Raw genomic sequence first — 26,840 nt, forward strand, 5'->3', positions numbered from 1 at the left:
ACAATATTCACTGATCATAATCATACAAAAACACGATTAAATAATTTATCACTAATCGTTAATCAAGTTTTCACATTTAATTATTATTAATTTAACATAATCAAAATTATTTTGAGTTTAATCATCAATCAACAATCTTAATCAAACATTCATCGTGTTTATCTATTAGTCTTTAATCATAATCAGGTAACTCGTAACTCGTATTGAAAGGCTGTTATAACATGTTAGCGAAAGTCTTTTTAATGATTTTATCATTTTCTCGTGTTAGTCACGTTTTCCAGCTTGTGTATGGATTTTTATTTTGCAAGAAAGTTCAACATCCATATTTTTCCCAAGGATTTTTATTGATAGCCATTTTTTATTCGATCAAGCGTCATCCAACCCGTGACCTTTCAGTCTAGTTATTTGTACAGTCTGGTGTCAAATTTAAATATGTCCAGAGTTGCTGAAGAATACCTTAGGAATCCTTAGACTTTCAGCAAGCAAAAAATGGTTATGGAGATTTATTAAACCTTCCCAATAATGATCATAAACTTATGTTCAAAAAAACCTCATATTTACTTCAGTTCAGTTCAGATAGATTCTTATTAAACAAATAGAGAATCTGAATATTTAAAATATTTGAGAAAGATAACTATAGGCAAATCACCTTATTCCAATGATCCATCCAGTATTTCAGAAAATCGTTTTCTGCGCCAGAATCCTTTGACAAATACAAGGACTCTGCGACTCATTTCCTTTTTCTCAATTTTTTCAAATCGACTTTAGATGACGCCATCATTATTTTTCAATTTTTTATTAGTTCCTGAGCGTGTACTGAAGGATATTGAAAAACGATACCTACTACCATTCGTGAAGAGTAGACATATTCGTGTTTTCAAAAAGCATCGAAAATTCAACCGGTCAGCCCAGAATCACAATTCTGATGCTAAAATAAGCCTCCTGTCAAATTATTAACTAATTCGGATGCAATTTCGAGGTGCTCAAGTCGATTAGCGTTTTTAGACTATTATGAATTTTGAAAAAAAAAAACTATCAAGAGATAGAAACGCCGGAAATCATCGCAACAACCTTTAAACGGAAGCTTTTGGTGTGCTTGTCTTGTGAACATTGCGATTCGTTCCGTTCACGCTTTGACCATGTTAAGGTCATTCCTGACGGAATCCAAGATTAAAAGTGTTCTCGTTTTCGGGGGCACACCACTCGATTCAGAGGCGGCGCATAACTGTCATTTTTGTTGATTTAGCTTTGCTGCGTCGCAGCATGCGTGATATAAAAAAAATACAGTTGTGCGTTGCTTCCGTTTATAGTGGTGTGTCCCCGAAAACGCGAGCACTTTGAAACTTGGATTCCGTGAGGAGTGACCTAAAGTGATTTTGAAGCTTTTAAGTGCATAAAAATACTGTTTCCTCTCAAAGTCGTTGTTCTACAAAATTCTTGAGTTTATTACAAATCATTGCTTATAATAAATATTATTATTTCTCTTTTTTACCTGGACAATTTAGTAATATGATTGCCAATGTGCAACTTTACCCGTAACGCTGGGTAGACACCTTTACGTGGTGTGTTACGCAAGGATGTTATCGATCATTCAGTAATCTGCGTTCGATCATTTAGTAGTTTGTCAATAACACATTCCAGAAGCTAAATTTTGAAATGTGTTGTATGATGAACTTCTATTGCGAAGGTTTTTCTACAACTCTGCCTAACAGGTCGATGTTTAAATTCCACTATTAACTAAGTTAAGATGCCAGTTGCAGTGACTCATACTAAATGATAACAAAATTTCAATCATTTAGTATAAGTTACTGCTACTAGCGCTATAGCTCCGTTATTAATGAAATTCAAAGAACAAACTGTTAGACAGAGTTGTACAAAAACCTTTCGCAATAGAAGTTTATCATACAACACATTTCAAAATTTTACTTCTGGAATGTGTTATTGACAAACTATTAGATGATAAAACGCAGATTACTAAATAATCGATAACATCCTTGGTTACGGGGTAAGATCTACCACGGTCACATTGCCAGCTACAGGCAAATCCTGATCCAACGAATACCTTTCCAATATCCAACTCCGTGGTACTTACGGGGATGTCGCTTAGTCGCGAGCCTCTACTTAAGTATCACATCAACATTTCCTTCCCCTCCCCAAGTTGTTCTACATATGGGCGTAGTTCGAAGTAGTAGGGGAACTGGGGGTAGGACGCCCACGTTAAGGAAAATGCCATTTTTATCAATGAAAACCACCATTTCAGCCAGTTTTCATCAGCGCATACTGAAGAACAAACAGCATATCTGCGACTGACTACCGATGACAGATATCTAATTGTACATTTTATTGTACAGAAATATGATTTTTAAAAAGCACCCGAAAAAAATTGATTTTGAAACCATGCGGGGTGAGATGCGCCAGTGTTAAAACGCGCATGTGCTTATCGTACTGATTTTCATTTTAATTGCCTACATTAAGGCAATTAACCGAATGTTTCAGCTGTTTCGGTCATACGAAATGAGCATGGGCGTAATGCCCCACACCGACCTCAGAAGTTTGAAGGCCCATAAAATCGTTTTAAAACCATTTTTGACGACGATTTCGTGTGGAACATAAAGAACACGAGTAAGCAGCATGGCTCATGGCTCAATTATTAATTTATCAATGTATAACAGCGACAGAAAGACTAAATTCCACCGAGCTAGAATTGCATCAAAACACGCAAAAATCATTTTTTCGAGTTTTTCATGTATAACTAGAGAAAAATCATGAAATATATGTATCCAATGGCAATATTTTTCATTGCTTTATCGTATAGACTATTGAAAATAATCAAAATGGGGATATTTAACCTTATTCAGGGGTGGCGCGTTTTAACCCCTATGGGCGTGCTACCCCCAGTTCCCCTAATCCTCACGCTTTTGTAATGATTGTCTTAGATTGAAATCAAGGACTACACCTACCTTGATTTCTGATAGCAATCTGGACAGACATCTCAAAAGAAACATGAGTTTTACTTTACTTTAATTTTTTTTTTCATGTTTAGGATAAAGGATGAATTTTGGACCACCCTTACGGGGGCTCTTATTTTGGGCCACCAAGAGAAATTTGCACTCAGTGGTCCAAAATATGAGCCGTCGAACTGGTGGTCCAAAATACCTTCCTTAACCTAGTATTTGAATATTTTCTTATTTTCGTATATTTTTCCCCACATTCCCATATTCATATGTTCTATATCAGTGATCCCCAAACTACGGCACGCGGGCTGCATGCAGCCCTCTAAGCCACTTCTTGCGGCCCGCAAAGGGTTTCTGAGAATACACTACAAGTGGCCCATTAATTTGCATTAATTGACCGAAAAAGATTGTTAACATTTCCATTGGTGTACTTGGAAATCTCTTAAATTTTACTGGATTATTACCTCCAGAAAATAGGTTGACTAGCAACTATGGATTCTGTTCAGAATTCCATTCGTACATTTTTCAGAATCGCAAACAGATTCTGTTCAGAACCTCCAAACAGATTCAGTTCAGAATCTCAAACAGAGCCCTGAACGGATTATATTCAAAATTTCAAACGAATTGCGAAAGGATTCTTCTCCGAATATCGACCGGAACTCTGTTCAGAATCACGAACGTGTTCTTATCAGAATCTCAAATGGATTCTGTTTAGAATTCCAAACGGATTCTGTTCAGATTTCCAGACGGATTCCTGAGTGGAGCTTCCCAAAATTTTGACCGGAGCCCCTATCTTTATATGCCACGACAAGAGCACAAACACATAAGATAGAATAACTGAGTCAAAAAGATACTATGATAGACAAGTTCAAAAATTGTAACTTGGTTTAGAATCCACGCAGTTAATAACTGTCAGAGGTTTTTTGGGGGATCGCGATGTGGTTTATATGCAGGCCATCGATGCCTTTCTTTGTTCGTCGGACATAAAAGTCTAATTTATCTATTTTTTTCTTTCTCGATCTTTTTTGTTTTTGTCTTATTGTTCTGTGTAATACGAAGCTATGGCCATCCGGAAGATGCTCCCTGACGAACCACAACTCGAGCACGACGCTACGCCATACCGTTAATGACGTCAAATACCCGGATGAGCAGCTGTAATACCTCAAACCTAGATCCCAACCTAGTCCGTCATGAAATTACGCAATCTAACCTTGAGTCGCCACGAGTATTTTGGTCTATACCCTTTCCCCTTACTAACTGTTGATAATAAGATGATATCGATTGTAAATATCATAAAGTCTCGGCTCCGTTAAGTGTTATACACGCCTGAGCCTGTCAAATAAACGCAATATATAACAGTTAATAACTGTGAAAGAGCGTAATGCACACTAAGCTGCGAGGCAGGAAGTCACAGTAAGGGATGTAATTCCAATGAGATGATTCAATATAAACTGTAAAACAAATGTTACAAAACTACTGCGGCCCACTTTATCAGCTCAAAATTTCTGTGTGGCCCGTGATAGTAAGCATGCTGGGGACCACTGTTCTATATTTACCTTATTTCATATTTTCATACTCTCATATTTTCAAATTTTGCTATTTTTTTATCTTCATATTTTTTATGCTTTCATAATTTCATAATGTTGTATTCTTATGCTGCCATATACAGTCAAATCTCCATGAGTCGATGTTCTATGACTCGATATCGACTCATGGAGGCAAATTATGCCATATTAAAAAAAATTTTCTTGGTTACCGGGATGGTCCCTTCAAACAGCTTTCCAAGGATTTTCTACTTCACGTGTCGATATTTCTATGAGTTGATGGTCCCTTCCATATCGACTCAAGGAGGTTTGACTGTACTGCTGATAAGGAACTATATTTTTTAATTATATATTTTCATATTTTATGTCTTCATAGTTTTATTTATATATTTTTCAAATATATTTTCATATTATCACCTTCTCATTTTATCATGTATCTCATTTCCATATTTTCCTATATTCAAATTTTCATTATATTATGTTTTTATATATTCTTTTTATTAGTGCGTTCATATTTTCATATATTTATTTTTTATAAATGTATATTTATATTTTCATATTTTCATATATTCATGTCCTCATATCATCATGTTGTAATATGTTGATATTTTCTTTTCTTGGCTCTTTACATTTGTATATGGTTATTTTTATCATATATTTTGCCTTTCTCGTATACAAAGTATACGTAAAGGCTATATGTTCGCTCCAAAAACAAACTTTTTATAGGAGGCTCGGAGACCCATAGTGTTATATACCGATCGACTCAGCTCGACGAATCGAGGTGATGTCTGTGTGTGTATGTGTGTGTGTATGTGTGTGCGTGTGTATGTGTGTGTGTGTATGTGTGTGTATGTGCGCAAAAAGTCTAGCCCACTTTTCAGGTACTTACCCTTAACCGATTTGCTCGCAACAAGTTGCATTCGACGCAGAATCCTGTCCCATTGTTTCCTATTGAAAATTGGCCGGGTCGGACTATGGGCTCAGAAGTTATGGTCAAAATACTTTTTTTTTAGACAACAGCGAGTGAAAAAGTCTAGCCCACTTTTCAGGTACTTACCCTTAACCGATTTACTCGCAACAAGTTGCATTCGACGCAGAATCCTGTCCCATTGTTTCCTATTGAAAATTGGCAGGATCGGACTATGGGCTCAGAAGTTATGGTCAAAATACTTTTTTTAGACAACAACGAGTGGAAAAGTCTAGCCCATTTTTCAGGCACTTACTCTTAATAGATTTACTCGCAACAAGTTGCATTTGACGCAGAATCCTGTCCCATTGTTTCCTATTGAAAATTGGCCGGGTCGGACTATGGGCTCGGTAGATATGCCAAAAATATTTTTTTTCATACCAAAAGTGCGCAGAAATTACTCACTCGAAAAAAAAACGAGAAAGGCACCATCACCGCTAGGTGGATTAATCTGGGTTTTTTTTCATACTTTCATATTCTTTATTATTTATTTTTTTACATTTTTTTATTTTCTTTTCTGAATATTTTCATATATACAGAATTTGATCCCTTCATATTGTCATTTTTTCAAATATCTTTTTTTTCCATATTTTCATATAAATTTTCATTAAAAATTTACTAAAAATAAGTTACAGGAAGATTGAGAGGCCATCATTTACCTAGGTCGTTATTATTTTAAAATGTTGATAGGTTTAGTGATCAAACTTCAGGAAAACGGGAAGAGCTGACAAGAGACAAAAGAAAGGTAACATTTCTTATACAATATAAGAAACATATTTATTTTAATAATTTTTACCATATATTTTTATTGACACACGCTCTTTATTGTCCATTCACTCCACAAACCATGATGTTTCCAAGAGGATCTCTCTGTGTGGCTAATATAATTATGATACCAAAACTGGATGATCGATACATGAATATTAGATATATGTATCTTTGTTGTTTTAAAATTTAATTATCCTGTTTCTAAATTGAAAATCAGCCGCACTTCAAAGCCCATGGCCAGTGGTGAATATCCCAGAGTGCCTATTTCGGAACCAACAAAAAGGTCTGTGATGCATCGCGGTCGCCAGACTACTACCAATCCCAAGTAACAATTTCCATGCTTCTTGGATTTATGTTATTCTTATACTAGATTTATGAGGGCAATTAGCATAGCTAGTTTCTCAGTTCTATTTACACTCTTATTGCTATTAATAAACCTCTCTATATGCTGAAAAAGCTTCAAACGTCAAACGCCTATTGACCTTATAAGCTGCTCTGCGGTTGTGACGAAGAGCGTGATAAACCCTTTTTGCCTTTCTCGTACAACAAAGTTGTACCGGAAGGCTATCATTTCACTCCAAAATCGAACTTTTTATAGAAGGCTCAGAGACTCATGGTGTAATATACCAATCGACTCAGATTGACAAAATGAGCAAATATCCGTCTGTCCGTGTGTGTGTGTGTGTGTGCACATGTGCCATAAAAAACATTAGCCAATTTTTCACATAGTTAATCTTAATCGGCTCTCTCGCAGCAAGTTACAATCGACAAAGAAAAAAAACGTAGTTGATCACTATTGAATTTCATAACGATTGCACATTCCGAAAAATTCTAAATATTTAAATAGTTATGATACATCGTGAAATAAGACATAACATGCTATAAAATTCCTTGTATAATCAACCCATGCAAGCTCTTCTACTCGCTTTAGTACAACACTTGAGTACAACAAATGCAACACAAGCTTAGATAGCATGCAAGTTACGTGCATAACACCATAACGTCTCTGCAGCTTTAAAGCATAATAAAAAAGCTCGAATACAGTCAAACCTCCATGAGTCGATGTTCTATGACTCGATATCGACTCATGGAAGCAAATTATGCCATATTAAAAAATATTTTCTGGGTTACTGTGATGGTCCCTTCAAACGGCTTTCCAAAGATTTGCTATTCCTCATCTCAATATTTCCATGAGTCGATGGTCCCTTCAATATCGACTCATGGAGGTTTGACTGTAAAACGCACACGCTAATAATACTTTACTTAGAACTTTTGAAAATACACTCACAAATAACTCAGCATTTCAACTAATTTTCCGGGTTGGATTGTTCAATAATATTCGAGAAAGGCACAATCACTGCTAGGTGGATCAATCTGGGTTTTTAAAGTCCGATCAAAGCCACAATTTTTGGTCGCAATGTGGTAACAAAAATAACCCCAATAAGAATATTTGCATTGCAAAGAGTTTATAACGGTGTTTAACAAGAGCAACATTTTTCAGACCGAAATTGATGGTGGCCATATTGAAAATGGAGAAACCCCTTCTAAGTCAGTGAAAATTATCACTGGAATCCATGATTAGATGATATCTACCGCGTAAAAAACCCTTTTCGTCCATATGATTTGAATTGCAAATATATTGGGGCGGAGTTTCGGCACATTCAGAAGAAATTAACGACATTGTTGTTTTAATTATTTTCAACGTATTGACTAGAACTGCATTATTTTCCCGGCGCGTAGTATTTAATCTAATTTGCTCACTAGATTTCACCATAAAAACGAAGTCGCACCACATTTCGATGGAAGTATAGTGAAATACAAACCTGAAAAATATTATTTTGCCATCCTCATCATGGTTTTAATCAACAATTCCTTTGATAGTTTTATTCTGCAAAGTTTTTTCTATTTTTAAAAGTAATATTTTTGGCAGCTGCCGCAGTCAAATTCCCTTTTTTGCGGATGGTTTAAAAGGGGGTTTCTAAATACTTTTAAAATAGCCTTAAGGTGGATATCTAGAGAGGGCCACTTATACTAAAGACACACTGGTGGTACAAGGACCGTGGTATACCACGGTTATATACCCTAGTACATATTGTACCATGGTTTTCCACGTTGTACCAGCATGGTACAAGGCGACACACCTGTGGTACAACTTGTACCATGGTACGAATACCATCAGTGTGTCATTAGTATTAGCTGTATCTTACTATACAATAATACTAGTGACACATATATGATACCAATATCACTGTACAGCATAAAATCATATGTCTGTCACCCAGAATCACGCTGGTATCACGGTAGCACGATGATTTCCGTATTTCCGTTTTGAAATGTCAAATACGCCGTTTGACATATGAAATAAAAACAAACATTTGCAAGCTGACTGAGTAAAATTCGTTTTTCTGAAATTCCGGATGATATTGTTCACAACATTGGCAAAATAATTATTCGTAAGCCCATCATTTGATACAACTACGCTCTGAACAAGTCTTCCCATTGATTTAGCCAGTTCTTGGGTTGTTTCCGGGAAAGATCTACCGTCACTTTTGCATGATATTCAATGGTTTGAGTTCTGTATCGTGTGATTATGAACATTTTGTGCAAGGATCCCATGGGTTTTAATTGGAATGAGGTCTAAGGATTGGGAAGGTTGCGGGCTCTTTGATTTGCCATTAGTCAGCATCTACTTTTTTAGATGGGAAGAATGTTTTATACCGTTGTTTTGGACAAATTCAAAATTGGATCTGTAGTATTTGGAGAGGGAGGGAGGAGAGGAGAGGAGGATCTCGTGGAGGTAAAAGTGGAGTGCAGAAATAAACGATAGTCAGCGCGAAATAAATAAGTGTTTGAAAAACCCGGAGTTCCGTGTCCGAATGAACCTTTACAGGATCTATGACCCAATTGAACGGTACTGGCTTTATCCTTCAAAATGTTCAAATGAATTAACAGTGGTCCCCAGCATGCTCACTATTGAGGGCCGCATTGCAATTTCGAACTGTTGAAGCGGGCCGCAGTATATTCGCAATATTTTTTTTATTTTAAATTAAATTTTAGTACAACATGATTTTTATGAATAAAATAAAACTTTATCAAAACGTTTTATTCCCGTAAATCTTTTTTGAATAACATACTTGGAAGGACATTCAATTCTGCAGGTTCTATCGCCGTAACTGACTGACCGTTTCTGCTCTTTCAGACTTGATGTACGAGATAAATTTTTTGCAACACCATCTTTTCGATTCAGTTAACAGAAATTATTCTGAGCTGTTTGTCTCCAAATTATTATATGACCTTATGAATTTATTTTTTTCAAATATATTGTTCACTATTAGTTGTCAGGCAAATGACAACGACTATAATTACAATTACAAAATTTTACAAAAAATAAATGTTTTGGCAACTTCCTTTGTTTTTAAAGGAAAATTCTTTATGGAAATTTTATTTTGCTACCAATAACGACAGCATGTTTTAAAAGTGTTTCTAAAGCCAGGTAATCATGCCCGCAGTGTTGAATAGAAATCGAATAAATCTGCATTCCAAGCCTTGCTTTTTTCTATCAATTGAGTTTTCTGAAACCTTTTCTTCAACAGTATCGGAGATTGGAATTTTTTTTTTAAATTTCTATATTTTCTGTAGCTTAAAGTACGTTGGTGTGATAGTCAGCGTGTTTTCTGGAGCTATTAATCCAGCAATTTTCCAGTTGAATTTTGCCGACCCATAACTTATTTTTAATAGTAAAAGCATTCTTCTTACGAAGCAGTTTAAGGTAACATTAATCTTACATGAAGTTCAACACTAAGCTCGTTTTAATGCGCGACAAAAAACACACATTTGCTATTTTTATAGCCCGGGGCAATAACAATAAAGCATATTTGCTGTCGGGCTTGGCCTACATAATATTGATGTAGTGATCAATTTCATTAAGCATGATGATAATACGATTCATGCTTCATATATCAACAATGGTGCATTCTTGACAGAATACCTGAACGAAAGAAAATCCACAATGGAAAGCTTCTTTTGTCATATAACGCCTAACAAAGGGCCACATGTAGTGTATTCTCTGAAATCCTTCGCGAGCCGCAGGAAAAGGCTTGGAGGGCCGCACTTTGGGGATCACTGAATTAAACGATCAGTGCCGTTTGCACTGAAATCATGCCAAACCATAAAATAGAGTGATTAACGTCCGCAGAAATAATTGTCTTGCGCATATTTCTGCTAAAATATCTATACGAAGAATTAGAAAACTATGACGTTTTCATATCGATCAATGAACTGCTAACGCGAATTCACAATTTATTCAAAAAATATGGATAAATATTGTGTAATACTCATAAAACTATAGTAACAGTTTATGATTTCTATATATTTTGATGAAAAATATAGTTTTGGAAAACTGTAGAATCAGTTTCAAAACAAGCTGTCAAATGGATACAACGGTGAAAAGAAAAGATGTGTGTCATGTTGGCACCTGAGACGAGACCTGCAAAGACGGCTTCTTTTTCCTTGTTTTGACACTTGTTCTTCTTTTCATCACAGTTGATTATCGATTCTCAACTGTTTCCTTGAGTGTTTCACCTAAATCCCGGGTAGAATCTTCTGAGCACAATAAAAGTGTTTGTGATTTACGGATTTGTAAACTTATTTTTATAAAGATTTTCCTATCGGAAATAAAACACGTATTCATAACAGTTCAATATTAAGCTGTCCGGCTTTTCTAGAATACTTTTCAAAGTGAAAAAGTACTCGTAAAACAAAATCATTCGGAATCCTTTTTGAGGGATACCAATACTTTTACACAAAAAGGTGATGGTTGCATCTGACAATTCGTGACAGCGCTTGCTGGTTGCAGATGAAGTTACATTTTTTTCTCTTTGCAAGTCCCGTCCCAGGTTGGCACTGTTCGCGTACAGCGTGATACGAAAATCATTGTGCAGAAATCAAATGTCTGTCGATAGTATAATATGCAAATGCAATGGAATACAACAAACGCCTTAATATATGCAATATGGGGATCAAGTGTGTCCAAACTGTGGGGATCAAGTGTGTCCATGTTGAGTATTTGCCTTGGTTTATTTCTCCATTTATTGTGAAATGGAAAATAATCGATTTAATGGATTTATTCAATTCTGCAATAGTAAAACTACGTCCAGTAAAAATTTGACACGTTTTGGTTGGATATATTCAAAGTTAATACACTTTTTACCTTTGCAGAAAAAAAGAATTGAGAACGCTAAAATAATAAAACCTTTCTAAAACGCATATACATAAAGGAACTAACATCAAATGTTACTCAGATTCAATTATCTGTCTAACGGATCTGTTTATACATATCAGTGATATAAAAATTTTATTAGGTTTCGAGAAAACAGGGAGGGATCATGTGTCCCCGGGGATCACGTGTGTCCAGTTTCCCCTACGGGCCAGTTTTGCTGTTAGTCAGATTTGAAACGAATGAAACTATTCTAACGGACGAGACGGAGAGCTTGTTAAGGGATGCACATCGGCTATAGGTCATTGCGCGTGGCCAACCTAACCTCACATTTTTTACATGTACTGATCCTGTTGTTTAGGTTTCAGACTCAGATTTTTTTTTTGATCCAATAGAAATCTGCATATTTCACGATGTTTAAGCCTTTCTGTATATTCCATATTAGAATACAACCTCGTTTAGGTAATTATCGACCAGATAATCCCGAGAATAACATAAGTTTCTCAAAAATAAAATGTAATCGTCTGTAAACAACAGGATCAGTACCTGTCAAAAGTTATGTGTGACGTCACTGCAAAATGGAGTATTGTTGGCCTAAGGAACAAGTTTCCTTCAGTAGAATTAGTTTGCCTCGGAATACGGTGAGTAAAACTTCTTGCAGAAGATTTGAAAACTACGTTACGTGGAAAAACCGGCTACTTCAAATTCTACTCTCTTGCAATCGATGACAATACTTATGTTGGTGCAAGTGGCTATCTTAATAAGGGGAGTTGATGATCATCTTTAAATCACGACTACCGTAAAAGACCTGAGAGGAGCTGTATGAAGGTGCTTGACACTCCTAAAAACTTAAGTAACCTTACATCGGATGGGGCCGGCACTGGTAATGATGGGAAAGAACACTGGTATTGTGACACTTCTGGACGAGTGACTTTTCTGGAAGATTACCAAACATCTAAATGACTGGAACACAAAGGCACAGATCGGAACTTTTATTATCCAACATTAAAGCTTTTGAAACGAAATTGAAGCGAATAATTTTGGCACAGTTTGTTGCTGAAAACTGCTAACTTTCCCTGATCTTGTTGATTTTATAGAACACAGTTACATTTTCTCAACGCCGTTTTATTATGTAAATTATAAAATGTATTCGAAATGCTTCAAATGGAGATTATCGATCTCCAATCCAACGACGAACTCAAGTCCTAACTTCAGAAGGAAAATATCTTTCACCTCAGCACATTTCAAGAATAAAAGCATTAAAGAAATCCGAATCCTGTATGCGGATTTCCGTCACCGGTTGCGAAAACAATATGCGTTGATTATTTGAAAGTAGGCAACAATTTCATGTTTCTCATTGAATTTTTAATCAAAAAACCTGTTACGTGAAACAAAAATTAACGCAATTCAATTTTTAGTGATGAACTTTGTCAAAAACTTAAAAATCACTCTAATAAAGTTAAAAAAAAAAACTTCAATTTTAAAGATTTTTTTGTGCCGTTCTGGAAAAATGAGAAAAAAAAATCAATGTTTGAAACTTTCGAATATATATATGAAAAAATTGTCGAATATATTTTGGCCCGCCAGCAGATGTTAATTATGAAAATTGGCCCGTGGCTTAAAAAGGTTGGGCAGGCCTGGTCTAGAGGTTGTTGCGATGATTTCCGGCGATTCTATCTCTTGTTAGATTTTTTTATAATTGAAAATAGTCCAAAAACACTAAATCGACTTGAGCCACCTCGAAATTTCATCCGAATTATTTGAAAATTCGACAGGAGGCTTATTTTAGCATATGAATTGTGATTATGTCAACCGGTCAGAATTTTCGATACATTTTGAAAACATGAAGAGGTCTAATCTGCATATTTCTATTCATGTACTTTTGACAGAACATGTATACGGTGGTGCGATCTGTTCATATCATAGCGGCAATTTTTGTTTATTGATTGGTACATTAAAGTGAAACATGACCACTGTGTTTACTACAGAAAATACAAACTCATCCAATAATGGCAGAAATTGAAATCATTCAATAAATAACCATAGAAATGTTATTCAGAGCATGCAGATTAAGATTACAGGCCTACTTGAATCAGGAATTAAGAACGATTTTAATGGAATGAAACAAACACATAAAGTCAGCATACAGCTATAAAATCCACAAAAAAATCCCTTTCAAAAATTCAAAACAAGAGTTAGTCGAAAAATGCTATAAAAAATAATACTAGGTAGTACTTTCAGTACAATGATTGTTATCCAATATGTTCTACACTGAGTATCGCTTTGATGTTGATGTTACTGTTTGCATGTCCAAGTGCTTATGGGCCTATCAAAACAGAGAGTTATTTCAAAGGATACTAACCCTTCTAGGGAATTCCAAAATCTCATCTAGGATTTTCGAAAAGCAACCATATCGGTTCAACAAAGGTTAAGTTTTAACTGCACCATCAACATTTCTCTGGCCATCATCATCCCAGTCATCATCGTTCTACCACCACCGCCGTCATGGCCATAAACACCAGCTGCAATTCCAGGATCGGGATTTTCCCCGTTGAGCAGGATTGCTGCTGCTTGGTTTATGTGTTTCTTCATTCTTCCTATTCCACTGCACCGCCGCCGGTCGGTCCCCAGTGCTATTGCAGTTATCGTACACTTCCTTATTTTCCGTCCACACCGCTCGCTCTGGCTGTATATGCAATCGCAATCCCAATGCTGCTAAGCATAATATCCGACTTTAGTGCTGCGAGATGCTGTTTGTTGATATTATCGTCATTCCTTACTAACCGAGTGAAATGCGAGGAGAAAGAGATCCTTTTCACGTATACGATCCCCGCCTCCGTGATCCGATTCGAAAGCTGCACAGGCCGGCCCGCCGCGCGCTTCGGTTAGTCTTGCTCAATCTTTCCAATCGTGTGGTAGTTATCCTTTCTCGTGATTAGTGGTTTACGGTTTACGTTAAGGGTTTTTCGGTTTTGAGTGCGGAATTCTTCGTTTTGGTTACATTTTGGTGGAATTTAAATATCCTAAAGTTTCGTGTTTCGTTGCGTTGCATTATGGGTTGCTTCGTGGATATCAAATTTCACGGCTATTTTATTGGGCTGTTGGCTGCGCTGCTGGAAGTGACATCGCTAATCCTGTCGCTGTACTTTTACTTCGTTGGCTATGACGACGGTGAAAGTGGATTGCTCAAAGAACGTAAGGATATTTTTGTGAACCGCTTATTTTTTTATTGCGAGCTGCTAGAGTTTAACGTTTTGATTTTTTCATTTGGATTTTAGTGCAAGATTTAGTCAGCACTTCATACGTGGATTACATAGGAGATGCACTAATTGTGACCGCAATTGTTTTGATGATTTGTGGTATTTACTTGGTAAGTGTACTTTAAACTTGTTTAAATGATTGTTTTCTTCTGTTTAATCATAATAATGTTTATCTTTTGTTTTCAAATCCGGAAAATTATGTCGCTAAAAGCATGTTTGATACATGCTCCTAGTTTAGAATGTTCCTATAACTGAGCTTCATTTTAGGAAATACTTTTGTAAATGGTTTAATAGAAATGATGATAGCATTTTTATTATTCTTATGTCCTTTCAAAACTTCCATTTATTTTGGACAGAAAATAAGATAAGCTTATTAAAAAAAATCCATTTTTCCAAATATTACATCTTCCAGGAATTGTTAGTAATTCGGCGAATTTCCTCCACAAGGCTATCTGGGGAATTTCCTGCAATAATTCTGACAAATTCCACTTCCAGAAGTTCTGGAGATGTTCTGTTTTACAAATTATGTGGAATGAATTTCTTGATTTGAGATTGCTTGGAGTGGCTTATCGGGAGTCAACGATTATGAAAAAAAAAATACGGTTTCACAGTGCTATTGTTGAAAAAGAAAGAAATGCACGTGCGTTCAACAATAGGCGAAAAAAATAGCCATTCAATATTTGGCGATTTCCCCTAATTATACATTTTTGAGTAGGTAAACCGAAATTAGCTCATTAGGAAAATTGTTTTTGTGTTCAAACTCAAACAGCAGAAAGAAATACTGCTAAGGTTCGTTTCGTATTTGGATTTTTGATTAGACCTTTTGGTTTGATTAGACATTCTTTTGAGGGAGTTTTTTACATTTACATTTTTTTTTACATTCAGATGCTTTCCGGTATACAAATTACTGACGGATAACCTTTGCGCTTCGATGCTGACAGCGATGTGTAGGAAATCAGTCTCTGCTTAACTTTCTTTCATCTTTTAGAAATGCAAGGAATTTTCCCAACAGATTTCGTGTCTTAAAATTTTGAGGAAATCCTAACCCAGAAACTCTGATAACGTATTTTTACCTTTATTGAAGAGAATTCTGGGAACGTCTTATTTCAGGAATTTTGGGGAATTCCTACCCCAGAATTTTTTAGATATTCCTGACATTTCTGAGATATACCTGTTCTCGAAATTCTAGGAAATTCATTCATCAAGAATTCTGGAATATCTCAGTTACAATAATTTGGGAGAACTCCGTCAGGGGCTGTCCACAAACCACGTAGACCGAAATTTCACTTCTCGAAACCCCCCCGTCCCCCCTAGTAGACTTTCGTAGACTTTTCCGAAACCCCTCCCCCCACCCCTTGAAGTCTACGTAGACTTTTCCAAATTTTACAAAACCTCATATGTGATTGGAAAAATATGGAAATTAACGACGTTTTAAGCAATTCAGCCTTTCAATTCTATTTCCATGTAAACATTACAACAAAGTTCGTAATTCAAACATAATAAAATCAAACTGAACAAAATCCAACAAAACGAAAATCAAATTGAAACGAAATCAAATTTAATCCTCTGTCCATAACTTCTGAAATCAAATCTCAAAGCCAATTAATTTAATTACTGTTGAATTCATTTCCTCCTAAAGGTGTGCGCCACCATCGCCGACATTTTTGCATCGGCGCGCCACTGATAAAATCTGTCACGCATCTGACCTATCATTCTCAACGCCGGATCAAAATTAGGAAAACCAAAGAATTTTCAGAATTTGGAAAAATTTCGAGTTGAAATTCCGACAATGTCAATTCTTCATTCCAATAAGTTTAGCGTGGAAATTTCGTAATTGATAACCTTGAAATACTCCGAAGAACTCTCCGTGATAATTCCGATGCTTTTCTTGAAAATTCCATGCAATATCCCGCTGAATAATCATCTGGAGAATTTTCAGTTAAAATTTTTATGAACTTCTCGTAAAAAAATCGAATAAATTTTCATGAAAACTAGAAAGGCTTTTTTTACAAAAATTGCATTTTTTTGTTGTGGAAACTCCATCGATAATTCCAAAGAATTTGCATTATAACTACCGAAGAAATTTACGAAGAATTTTCACGGGCATTTCGAATAATTTTGCTTATATGTCCAAAGAATTCCTCGCAAAAAATCCGAAAAATTCCGAAGTTGAGAAAAAAAAAACTTTCGAGGACTTCCCAGAAAATCTCCAGTGAATATTCTGAAGGGTTTCTAGTGGAAATTTCGGAGAATTCCCTTTACAAGCTCCAAAGAATATCTTTTGGGCATTCTAAAGACTTTTCTGGGATATTCCAAAATGCTTCCTTTGTAAATTCAAAAAAATCCGTGGAAGTACTTCAAGTACGACATAATTTCCATAGTTTGCAAAGAAGTTCCGAAAATCAAAAGAAATTCTAGTAGAATCTGCAGTAAAATCCAAGTGAGGATGTTGAAAAAAATTCGAATTTTTTTATAGAATACTTAGGAGCTTTTTTCTGCTCAACAAAGAAGAACTTCCTTGCAAAATTCTTGATAGTTTTAAGCCGTAGTTCAGACTTTTACTTCAGTGAAATTCATAACATTTTTATGGAGAAACGCAAGAGATTAATTCGGTCAAGTCATGCAAAAAAACGGAAAATCTTAAAAAAAATCAAACTAGTGAACTCCGCTCAAAGCTGCTGTATATCGTTATCGAAAAAAATAAATAAAAAAGGTCTACGTAGACTTTTGGTGTACCCCCCCGTCCCCCTTCGTAGACTATCGTAGACTTTTTCGAAACCCCTCCCTCCCCCTCAAGAGTCTACGTGGTTTATGGACAGCCCCTCACCAGAAATAACTTCTACAGAAATTCTATGGAATATGTCGTCGAATAGTCGAATTCCGAGGAATTTCTCCTCTAGGTATTTCAGAAAGTAGTAACTTCTAACTTCCAACATGAATTCTGATTTCAATATATATAGAACTGGTTATGCATACAACGCACAGATAGAAAAACCCACTGAAATTTACGCCAAAAATCATGCACATAAATGGAACGTCATTATTAGCGTAATTCCACAACGGATATAGCCTAAATGTAAACAATATTTGACGTGAATCGTCTATATTGCATGCAAGTTGTAAGCAACCTTGTTAGGAAGAGGGCCATTTCAGCGAAGAATAGCGTAAATTTTCGCATGGCAAGTTTTACGCGCTGTTTACTTTTCATTATTTTTTTCTGTGCGCTTTACTCGGGGTTGAAAAGTAAATTATGCAATTCTAATGCTCCAAATGTTCAATGTCTAAGCTTATTACAGCACAGAACGCATATAAGATTGATAGCATAGATTGATAGCAAGATAGATCGATACATTTGACTGAAGGCCACTAGGCCGAAAGTTGTTTAACCGTCTGCCATCTGGTCGAACAAAAAGTTAAGCCGTAACACATGGACATATGGCCGAAATGATCGTTTGGCCGAAAGGGCAGGGATTAAATCCAAAACAAAATGAAAAAATCTTACACTTATCCTCTTTGTATACACTCACAATATGTAGCATACCGAGAGAGACGTTTTTCGCAAGTTGTTATGATAGAGGACTGATTCGAGGGCTATACTGGATGGTAAATTATTTTTAAAAATCCTTAATTGTGGGGATCACTGGTTCTGATTATGCGTTTGAACCTGTTTTACACACGAAAAATGAGCGAGAACGAAGCGTTTTCTCGATGGGGCTGCTTAAACAATTCTGTTTTTTTGCACACGTATACAAGTTTAATAAGCTTGTTTTCATGGCTTGTTATGCCCAGGTTTTGGCTATCTTTTAATCGCTGTTCGTTATCTATTGAGAGCGATTTCTGCAAACGAAACGCCAAAAAGGCATTTGGCCGAATATGTATTTTGGCCGAAAATGCCATTTGACCGAAATAAACGTTTGATAGAAAGAGCCGTTTGGCCGAATGGGTCAGATGACCAAACAGGTTATCGACCGAAAAAGTCAATTTGCCTGAAATGGTCGTTTGGCAGCAAGGTCCTTTTTTCCGGAGGTGTAGTTTGTCCGACCAGGGGCCTCATTGCGCATTTCCTTTCGACAGCTCTTTCGTATGACAGTTTGCATGGTTTGCTCGTTTCGAGTCGTCATCGCCACCCCAGGTCAAATGGCCAAAAATGTCATTTACTGTTACTTTTGAATGTAATTTAACGCTTCAGAGATCGCTTTTCAGTATTGACAAAATCAAAACACTGTTATTTAATATTGTCCGACGTTTAGGTCGGAGCTACACAGTAATACACTAATGCACCAATGTAATAAATTAAAGTATCGTCAATAAATGTCATTTCCTGATGAAGATCCAAACTTCCGGATCAAAACGTTGGTATTTAATTATTTATAAATTATCAACATTTTCATGTGACTGAAAGCTAAAAATCCTGTTTTTTAGGTTATAGAATAATAGTTGAAAAACAGGCCAAGTTCCAGTTGAATTGCAGAGCCAAAGAAGAAAAAGAAGACTGTTGGGCCAAAAGACATTTCAAACCATGTTACCCGTTTAACCACTTTTATGCCGTATGATCCGTTCGATCAAGCGACATTTTCGGACATATGACTAGACATATTTTGCAAACGTCCATTCCGGCCAAATGGCATTTTCGGACGAATGACTTATTCATCAAACAACTTTTTCGGCCAAATGACATTGTTTGGCGTAACCTAAACTAGAGACCCGGAATAACAAATTAGAAGCGATACGTCTCACTTCTCACGTCTAGCTTCGCACTTCTCAATTTTACAGTGAGACTCCTTAATTTGCACTTCTCGTTTCTCAATTTTCACTCTTCGCAGTGTGAAGAGGGAGTGGGACGTCTCACCTCTCTATTCTCATTTCAAATTCCTTATTTCTCACTTTTCATTTCTCAGTTTTCATTTCATTTTTTTTTATTTCATTTCAAACGACATTCGATGTTGCATGATCTGTTCGACTGAATGACATTTTCGTTCATATGACGGACAAACGTCGTTTTTGGCGTAAGCCCATAGACCAATTCGGCTAAACGGTATTTTTGGCCAAACGACCTATTCAATAAAACGACTTTTTCAGCGACATTTACGGTCAAACGACATTTTCTGCCAAACACCCATGTCGGCCAAATAACCTATTCGGGCAAATAACCCGTTCGGTCGAATTGTTCTTCTTGCCTAACGACCATTTTGGCCAAATTGGCATTTTCGGGCCTAACTTCCTTCGGGACGTATGTCGCTTTCGGCCAAACCGTTTTCGACGTAATAATTTTTTTTCTCAAGTTCGTTGATTTGGTAGGCTCAGGCGTGTATAACACTTTACGGAGCCATGGTTCTTTGTGATGTATACAATCAATATAATTTTATTATTCTTTTAGTAAGTGAGGAGTAGAAGCCAATCTACTCGTGATAATTGTTTTGACCAATTGTCCAATTCGGTCAAATGGAATTCAGTTAGATGACTTTATGTCCTTATGTGTTATTTAGCCAAGTAGCTTTAGGGAAAAAGGCTTTCGGCCAAGCCATCCTTCTCCACTTGGATAAGTTTCTCAGTAGGGTGGATGTACCGTTTTTGACTTTGTGTCCAACTTGCTGTTAGGCCGATTGACTTAATACATTTCAAGTTCAAATATATTATGCAGTGGTATGAACACCAACGTAAAGATAGATACCTTAGCAAACTTTTCTTGGAAATGACTATCATGTTTTACACAAATGTAAAATTTTTGCAGCTACTTGTATGAAGTGTTCATTTTTTTACCAAACAAAATTTTGTACCCTGTTGTGGACCACCTTTTTTAAACAGATGAAAATGGAAAATCACTAACTGCCTAAATGCCCATGAATTGTAGAAAAAAGAACGTTTATTTGTATAGAAGCCTTCAGTGACAAAAAAATGCCTCTCAATGGCAAAATGAATTATTCTTGTCTTTAAATGCACGGGACGATCGCAATCATTGGAATGAATGGAGTATGCAGCTGCACGGAATCTATTTCTGTGTGGAGACGGGAAAGGGCCGTTTGTCCGAAACCCATTTGGCCGAATGCCACTAGGCCGAACAAACCATTAGACCAAAACCCATCTGACCGAAAGTCATTTAGCCAAAAGGGTTATTTGACCGAAAGGGTCGTTTGGCCGAAAGGGTCATTAGGGCGAAAAGGTCATTAGGCCAAAAGGGTCATTATGCCGAAAGGGTCATTTGGCCTAAACGGTCATTTGGCCGAATAGGTCATTTGAAAAGTGAGAAATTAGGAATGAGAAGAGAGACGTCTCACTTCTCACTCTTCATTTTTCTCTTCTCACTGTGAAAAGTGAGAAGCGCGAAATAAGTAGTCAGACGTTCACTACCCACTTCACACTACTCACTTTTCACAGTGAGAAGTGAGAAGTAAGACATCTCACTTCTCACTTCTCATTTCTCACTTCTCGCTGTCAAACGTGAGAAGCGCGAAGTGAGTAATGAGACGTCTCACTAAGCATATGCGGTATTTCGAAAAATTTCAATTGTTGAGCTACAAAATATTTATTGTAAATTGTGCCGTCTAACTGCAAATCACTATTTTTGGATGTTTCTGGATACATTTTTCCATATAAACTTCCAACGAGTTTAGCACCGCCCAAACGTTGACCGATTTGGCTGAAATTTTGTCCAGAGCATCAGGGCATTTTGTCCAGAGCATCAGAGCATCAGGGCAAATGTATGCTATATATGTAAACGAAGAATAAGAAAGAATAAATTTTAGCAGATACGCCCTTTTCAAATGGTGATCTAGTAATATCAATTCTATAACTGCGTATACCTAGCAGATGTGGATACATAATTAAGTATCCCACTAAATAAAAAATAAATCTAAGCATTCTTTTTCAAATTTTGACTAAGTCAATACTGTAAAGCCACGCTAACAAGAAAATATGAATTAAGCTTCATCATAATTACATAATTCTTAGGTGAACTAAGGTTCTAAACGAGATTTGAATCCGTATATGAAAAATCCCACAATTTCTTTATTTTTATATATGACGAGATCCTCCAGTGCCGGACACACAAGCCATTTATCAAAAAACTTTCTAATTATCCGGATTATGTTTACTTGTATACCATATACACAAAATATGATCATTGATGATTCATACAAACTATATTTGATCATTTAGACACGTTTTTGCATGATCACGATTTTGATGATGAATCCTACATCCTACTCAAAATCCCCTCCATTTTCAATTTTTGTTTCTGCTTTTTTCTGTGGCTTTCTGATACATCAGTAAGAAAAAAACAATTGAATTGACGTAAGTTTAACAAAAAAAATGTGCAGAGAATGGCTATTTGATCACATGAAAAAAAACTTACTGTCCGGACCCGGGGGACAGCTACCGAATAAGGAAATTGATTTTGCACCATTGATACATTGTATATCTAACAAATTATGATCGCTATTTGAAATATGATTAATATTGATCATCTCGACATAATCAGAATGCATTCGATTGATTTTTATATTGTTGATTCAAACCTTCTAAAATAAGACGAAACATGAAAATGTTTGACATTTTTGTTCAATTTAAAATTTTGTACAAAGTTTACAACATGGGGATCTGATATCCCATACAGGTGAAGGACTTTGCAATAGCTTTCTTTTGTACTATATAAGATGATGGGATCTCTTATTTCAGAAGTGTCCGGTATTGGGAGGTGTCCGGCGCTGGGGGATCTCCCCCTACTTACTGATATAAAATTGATCAGATTCACACGCTCCACGATGAATTCCTTTGAAAGCGGCACAAATGCTGGGGTATTGCCTTATCACCAATGGTATATGCGGCGAGAATGTGACGTTTCATCATAGATTGCCTCTTCAGTTATTATAACTCTTCTGGCCCCAAAACAGTTATTCGACTTCGAAAAAGCGGAATCAGAATTGCGTACATAATGTAAAACCAATTCAATAAAAATTCCGCGGAAAAAAATCAAAATTCCGTTTCGTTTCGAAAAATTTCGAATTAAATGAACCTTGATTTCGTATCGTTTCGAAGTCTTGAAAGAAATCTATATTTCGTTTCGTTTCGATCCGAATCAACATAGACATTTTAAATTTCGTTTCGTTTCGTTTCGTTAGAAAAAAGTGTGTTATCGCATACCCTTACGTCTCACTAACCATTAGGCCGAAACCCATCTGGTCGAAAGTCATTTAGCCGTAAGGGTAATTTAGCCGAAAGGGTCGTTTGCCCGAAAGGGTCATTTGGCCGAAAGGGTCATTTGGCCGAAAGGGTCATTTGGCCGAAAAGGTCATTAGGGCCAAAGGCCAAAATGGACGTCTCACTACTCACTTCGCGCTCCTCTTTTTTACAGTGAGAAGTGAGAAATTAGGAGTAAGAGACGTCTCAATTCTCATTCCTAATTTCTCACTTCTCACTGTAAACAAAATGAGGAGCGCGAAGTGAATATTTATATTCCTAATTTATCATTTCTCGCTATAAAAAGTGAGAAGCGTGAATTGAGTAGCGAGACGTCTCACTATTCACTTCGCGCTCCTCATGTTGTTTACAGTGAGAAGTGAGAAATTAGGAATGAGAATTGAGACGTCTCTCTTCTTACTCCTAATTTCTCACTTTTCAGATGATCTATTCGGCCAAATGACCTATTAGTCAAATGTTTTATTCGGCCAAATGTCTAATTCGGCCTATTTCGGTAAAACGACCCTTTCGGTCAAATGACCCTTTCGGCCGAATGGCTCTTTTGGCCAAATGATGCTTTCGGCCAAATACCCTTTCGACCAACTGACCCATTCGGCCAAATGACTTTTGGCCTAATGGTCTGTTTGGCCGAATGGTATATTTGGCCAAACAACTTTCGGCCTAGTGGCATTCGGCCAAATGGCTTTCGCCCGAATGGGTTTCGGCCAAACGACCTTTCCCCGTGGAGATATTGCCGGGCTGAATGTTACATTGGCTCTTTCGTCTTCCCGCTTTCCGTTTTTGTTCATTTCTTCTTCCTTCTTCCGTCCTCTTTTTTCCTTATTTCTTCTTCCATCATCCATTTTCTTTATTCCTGATTTTTTCTTTATAAAGCTCAATCCACTTAGTATTTGGCCGTTTCTTTCCAATTACTGCAGCGCCTCTGGTGGCCGTACCGAGAAGTAAAAAGCATCACAATGTTGTTTAATTTATGGTGAAAGTTGCATCAGTATTGATGCTCACGTTCAAAAGTTATCGAAATTGGAACGCGAGAGATGGGAACAAATTTTGCACACTCACGTTGGAAATCCAACATGGTCAGGAGGAATGATTTTAAAGTATCTAAAATAACCGAAATTAACAGTAAAAACTGTCAAACGTTATGGGGAAACAACTATAAGTGAAAGTCTGCAGAGCAGTTCGGAACCATTTCGGGATTTTGATAGCGAAAAGGTTCACTGCGCCGTACAGCACAGCTCTAATAATCTGTCGGCGCGAAGGTTTCAAGTTGTATGATGTCAGTAAGCGTCTCAAAAGGACCCTGAAACAGATCCTGGTTGCCGAACATCGCACAAGAATGCTGGTCGAGCAAGTTCCGACGAAATACAATTGATGTATTTTAATGGGTCATTAAAATAATATTAAAATTGACTTTAAATCCCGGGACACAAGTTTTACCTTGCCAAACGGAAGGGTAATGGCTCAGGAAAATTCAAATATGTCTATGCAAGCAAGATTGCTCTCAAATTGATGGTATGTCAAAGCATCTGCAGTTGTGGAAAGAAAACTAAAGTTTTCATCGCTGGAGCGACCATAAATGGGCAAATATAATATGCCCCCCCTAAGGCAACTCCTTGATAACTTTTTACTTTTCAACGCAATGTATGCAAATTTTGAGTTATTTGGTAGTCCAGGAAATGCATTGCCCGTGAGTAGTCATACAAAAATATTACAGATAACACGTAATAAAGCTTTTTTGAAAGTCGTGAAAAATGAATTTTTAAAAGTGCCTGGGCCCCACCTTAACCAAAGACGTTTCATAGTCCTTCATTAGTATTTTATCAATCCCATAATAAAAAGGTTACAAATCCTCATGTGCTTGACATTAAAAACCAACGTAAGTCCATTTAAGCAGGTTTGAATTACATTTCAATAGTTTCCATATAATTTGGTAGCAACTGCTGCAAGCTCGCCTCGCTTGTGTCCAGTTGATAAGGGCATATTGTCCTGCCTACACTGGGGCGTTTTGACCAGTGAAACCTATTTTTGAAAAACGTTACATTTTTGAAGATGGAAGCAATTTTATATCATATTAACCACTGAGAAAAGTTATTTGGTTGCCCAACTGAGTGTTCCAGTGCAAGTTTTGCGGACAGTATGCTAGCGTCGCTCCAAAATGTTGAGCAAACAAACATTGAAAGTTTTACCAAAACTGTAACTTTTTGTATTTTTCTATTATTTTTATTACGTAATACAAAAATACTCCTATATTCAGATACGATGATGGTTTTACAAATATTCATAGGTACCAACTGATTTTGACCCCTAGTTAGTTATAGTTTTTTAGAAATCAAAGTGGGGCGTTTTGGCCAGGTGGGGCGCATTATACCGTCTTACCCTACAAGGAGGAGTGTATTCAGATTTTTTGCCATCCATTCAATCACACAACTGTCCGGTGTTGCTTTGGCCTGACTTAACAAGCTACCACTACAGACGGGATGTGATGGAATGGTATGAACCGAATAATAATGACGCTATTGAAAAAACTGTCAACTCACCAAAATGCCCAAATTTTCGTCCCAACGAATAATATTAGGCAATTATCTTAGGGAAATTTGAGAAATGGTGCAAAACAATCAGAAAACCATCTTATATGGAGAAATGGTGTGGAAAAATGGCAGATTAAGTTGACCTTTCTACTGTGCAAAAAATAATGAGTGGTATTGAGAGGAAAGTCCGAGAATTCATCCGAAATGCCAATGAATAATTTTTCGATTTTTTTTCCTTGAAAGTTTACTAAATTTCCTGTATAATCAAACTTGAAGCACCTTTTTATGTACTTTTTTGGCAAAGAAATGTCTAATTTCGTGCGGCCAAATACTAAGTGGATCAAGCTTTACTTTTTTCTACTTCTTCTTTTCCTTTTTCTTCCTTCTGTTTCATTTTTTTCTTCGTGTTTCCTTCATCTTTACTGTTTTTTTTTCTTCCTCCACCTTTATTTGCTTTCCTTTTTCCTTCTCTCTTCTTCCTTTTCCTTTTTATTTTTATGTTTCTTCCTCCTTCCATCTCGCTTTGTCCTTTCTTCTTCTTCCTTCATTTTCGACCCTCTTTATTTCTCCAGTTTTTCCATGCGTTTACATACACTAAATTATTAATTTTTAATCCCTTTTCCCACAGAACAAGTCTACCGAATTTGACACTTTTAGCCCCATTAAAATCATTTTCAAACCACGATGACAATAGTTGCAGATTTTTTCAACACCTTCCTTTCTTCCAGGAAAACCGGTACTGCCTTATCCCATTCATCATCGCCATCTGCTTCGACTGGGTGTCCTACGTTCTACATAATCTGGAGCACTCGCTGCCTAGTCACGTGTGGCTCGTAACGTCAGGTATGTCAACTAAATTGTCTCAATAAGCAACCTCATCAATCTGGATGACGGATGGACAACAACGAAATTTACGTTCTGTTTGTTTTCGCAGCATTCTTCATCTACATCCTCGTGGCGATGGTGGGCTTGTTTGTGCTATTCGGTATGAAAATCGAAACACCCAAAGGCGATCGGCGGTTTGTCAAGTTTGGCAGCGCAGATGATGCCATAGTGTGAACAATGCGGACTTTCGTGGACTCGTGCTGTTGTAAAAATCACACAACACCAGCACGCAACAAGCCTTTTGTACATCGCATGACGAGATTTTGTGTGTGTGGCCCAGTACGAGACTCGGAAGGATTATTTTTTAAGGTGTTCAACGAACGATGTAAATATGTGAAATATTGTTTGTGCCATAGTATAAGATAAGTGTAAGATTATTTTTTCTTCGAAGAATAAACATATAATACAATCTGAGAAGTTTTGTATGAATAATCTTCCCTTAGTGGCAGAGTGACAACAACAACGATGTTGTTGTTAAAATTTTCGGTGATATGGCTTTCGCTCTAAGCGCATTATTTCAAAT

General features: G+C 36.6%; 2 protein-coding genes across 3 annotated transcripts in view; one reads left to right on the forward strand and one right to left on the reverse strand.

The window, feature by feature from the left end:
• LOC134214431 (uncharacterized) overlaps positions 1-26,840 on the reverse strand; it is a 481,597-nt gene that overhangs the window by 45,694 nt on the left and 409,063 nt on the right. The window lies entirely within an intron of this gene.
• Positions 14,211-26,734, forward strand: LOC134214420 (uncharacterized). Its single transcript, XM_062693796.1, has 4 exons — positions 14,211-14,643; positions 14,727-14,818; positions 26,161-26,275; positions 26,367-26,734. Exons 1-4 carry the CDS (start codon positions 14,502-14,504, stop codon positions 26,489-26,491), a joined length of 474 nt encoding a protein of 157 aa, XP_062549780.1. The 5' UTR covers positions 14,211-14,501; the 3' UTR covers positions 26,492-26,734.

This window comes from Armigeres subalbatus, chromosome 2, assembly GCF_024139115.2.
Source record: "Armigeres subalbatus isolate Guangzhou_Male chromosome 2, GZ_Asu_2, whole genome shotgun sequence".
Classification (NCBI taxonomy): domain Eukaryota; kingdom Metazoa; phylum Arthropoda; class Insecta; order Diptera; family Culicidae; genus Armigeres; species Armigeres subalbatus.

Bases quoted from the DNA above. Each gene is read 5' to 3' on its own strand.
- LOC134214420 (XM_062693796.1), top strand. From the start codon at position 14,502: ATGGGTTGCTTCGTGGATATCAAATTTCACGGCTATTTTATTGGGCTG. The intron at 14,644-14,726 runs GTAAGGATATTT...TTTGGATTTTAG, and splicing joins AAGTGGATTGCTCAAAGAAC to TGCAAGATTTAGTCAGCACT. The intron at 26,276-26,366 runs GTATGTCAACTA...TTGTTTTCGCAG, and splicing joins CGTGTGGCTCGTAACGTCAG to CATTCTTCATCTACATCCTC.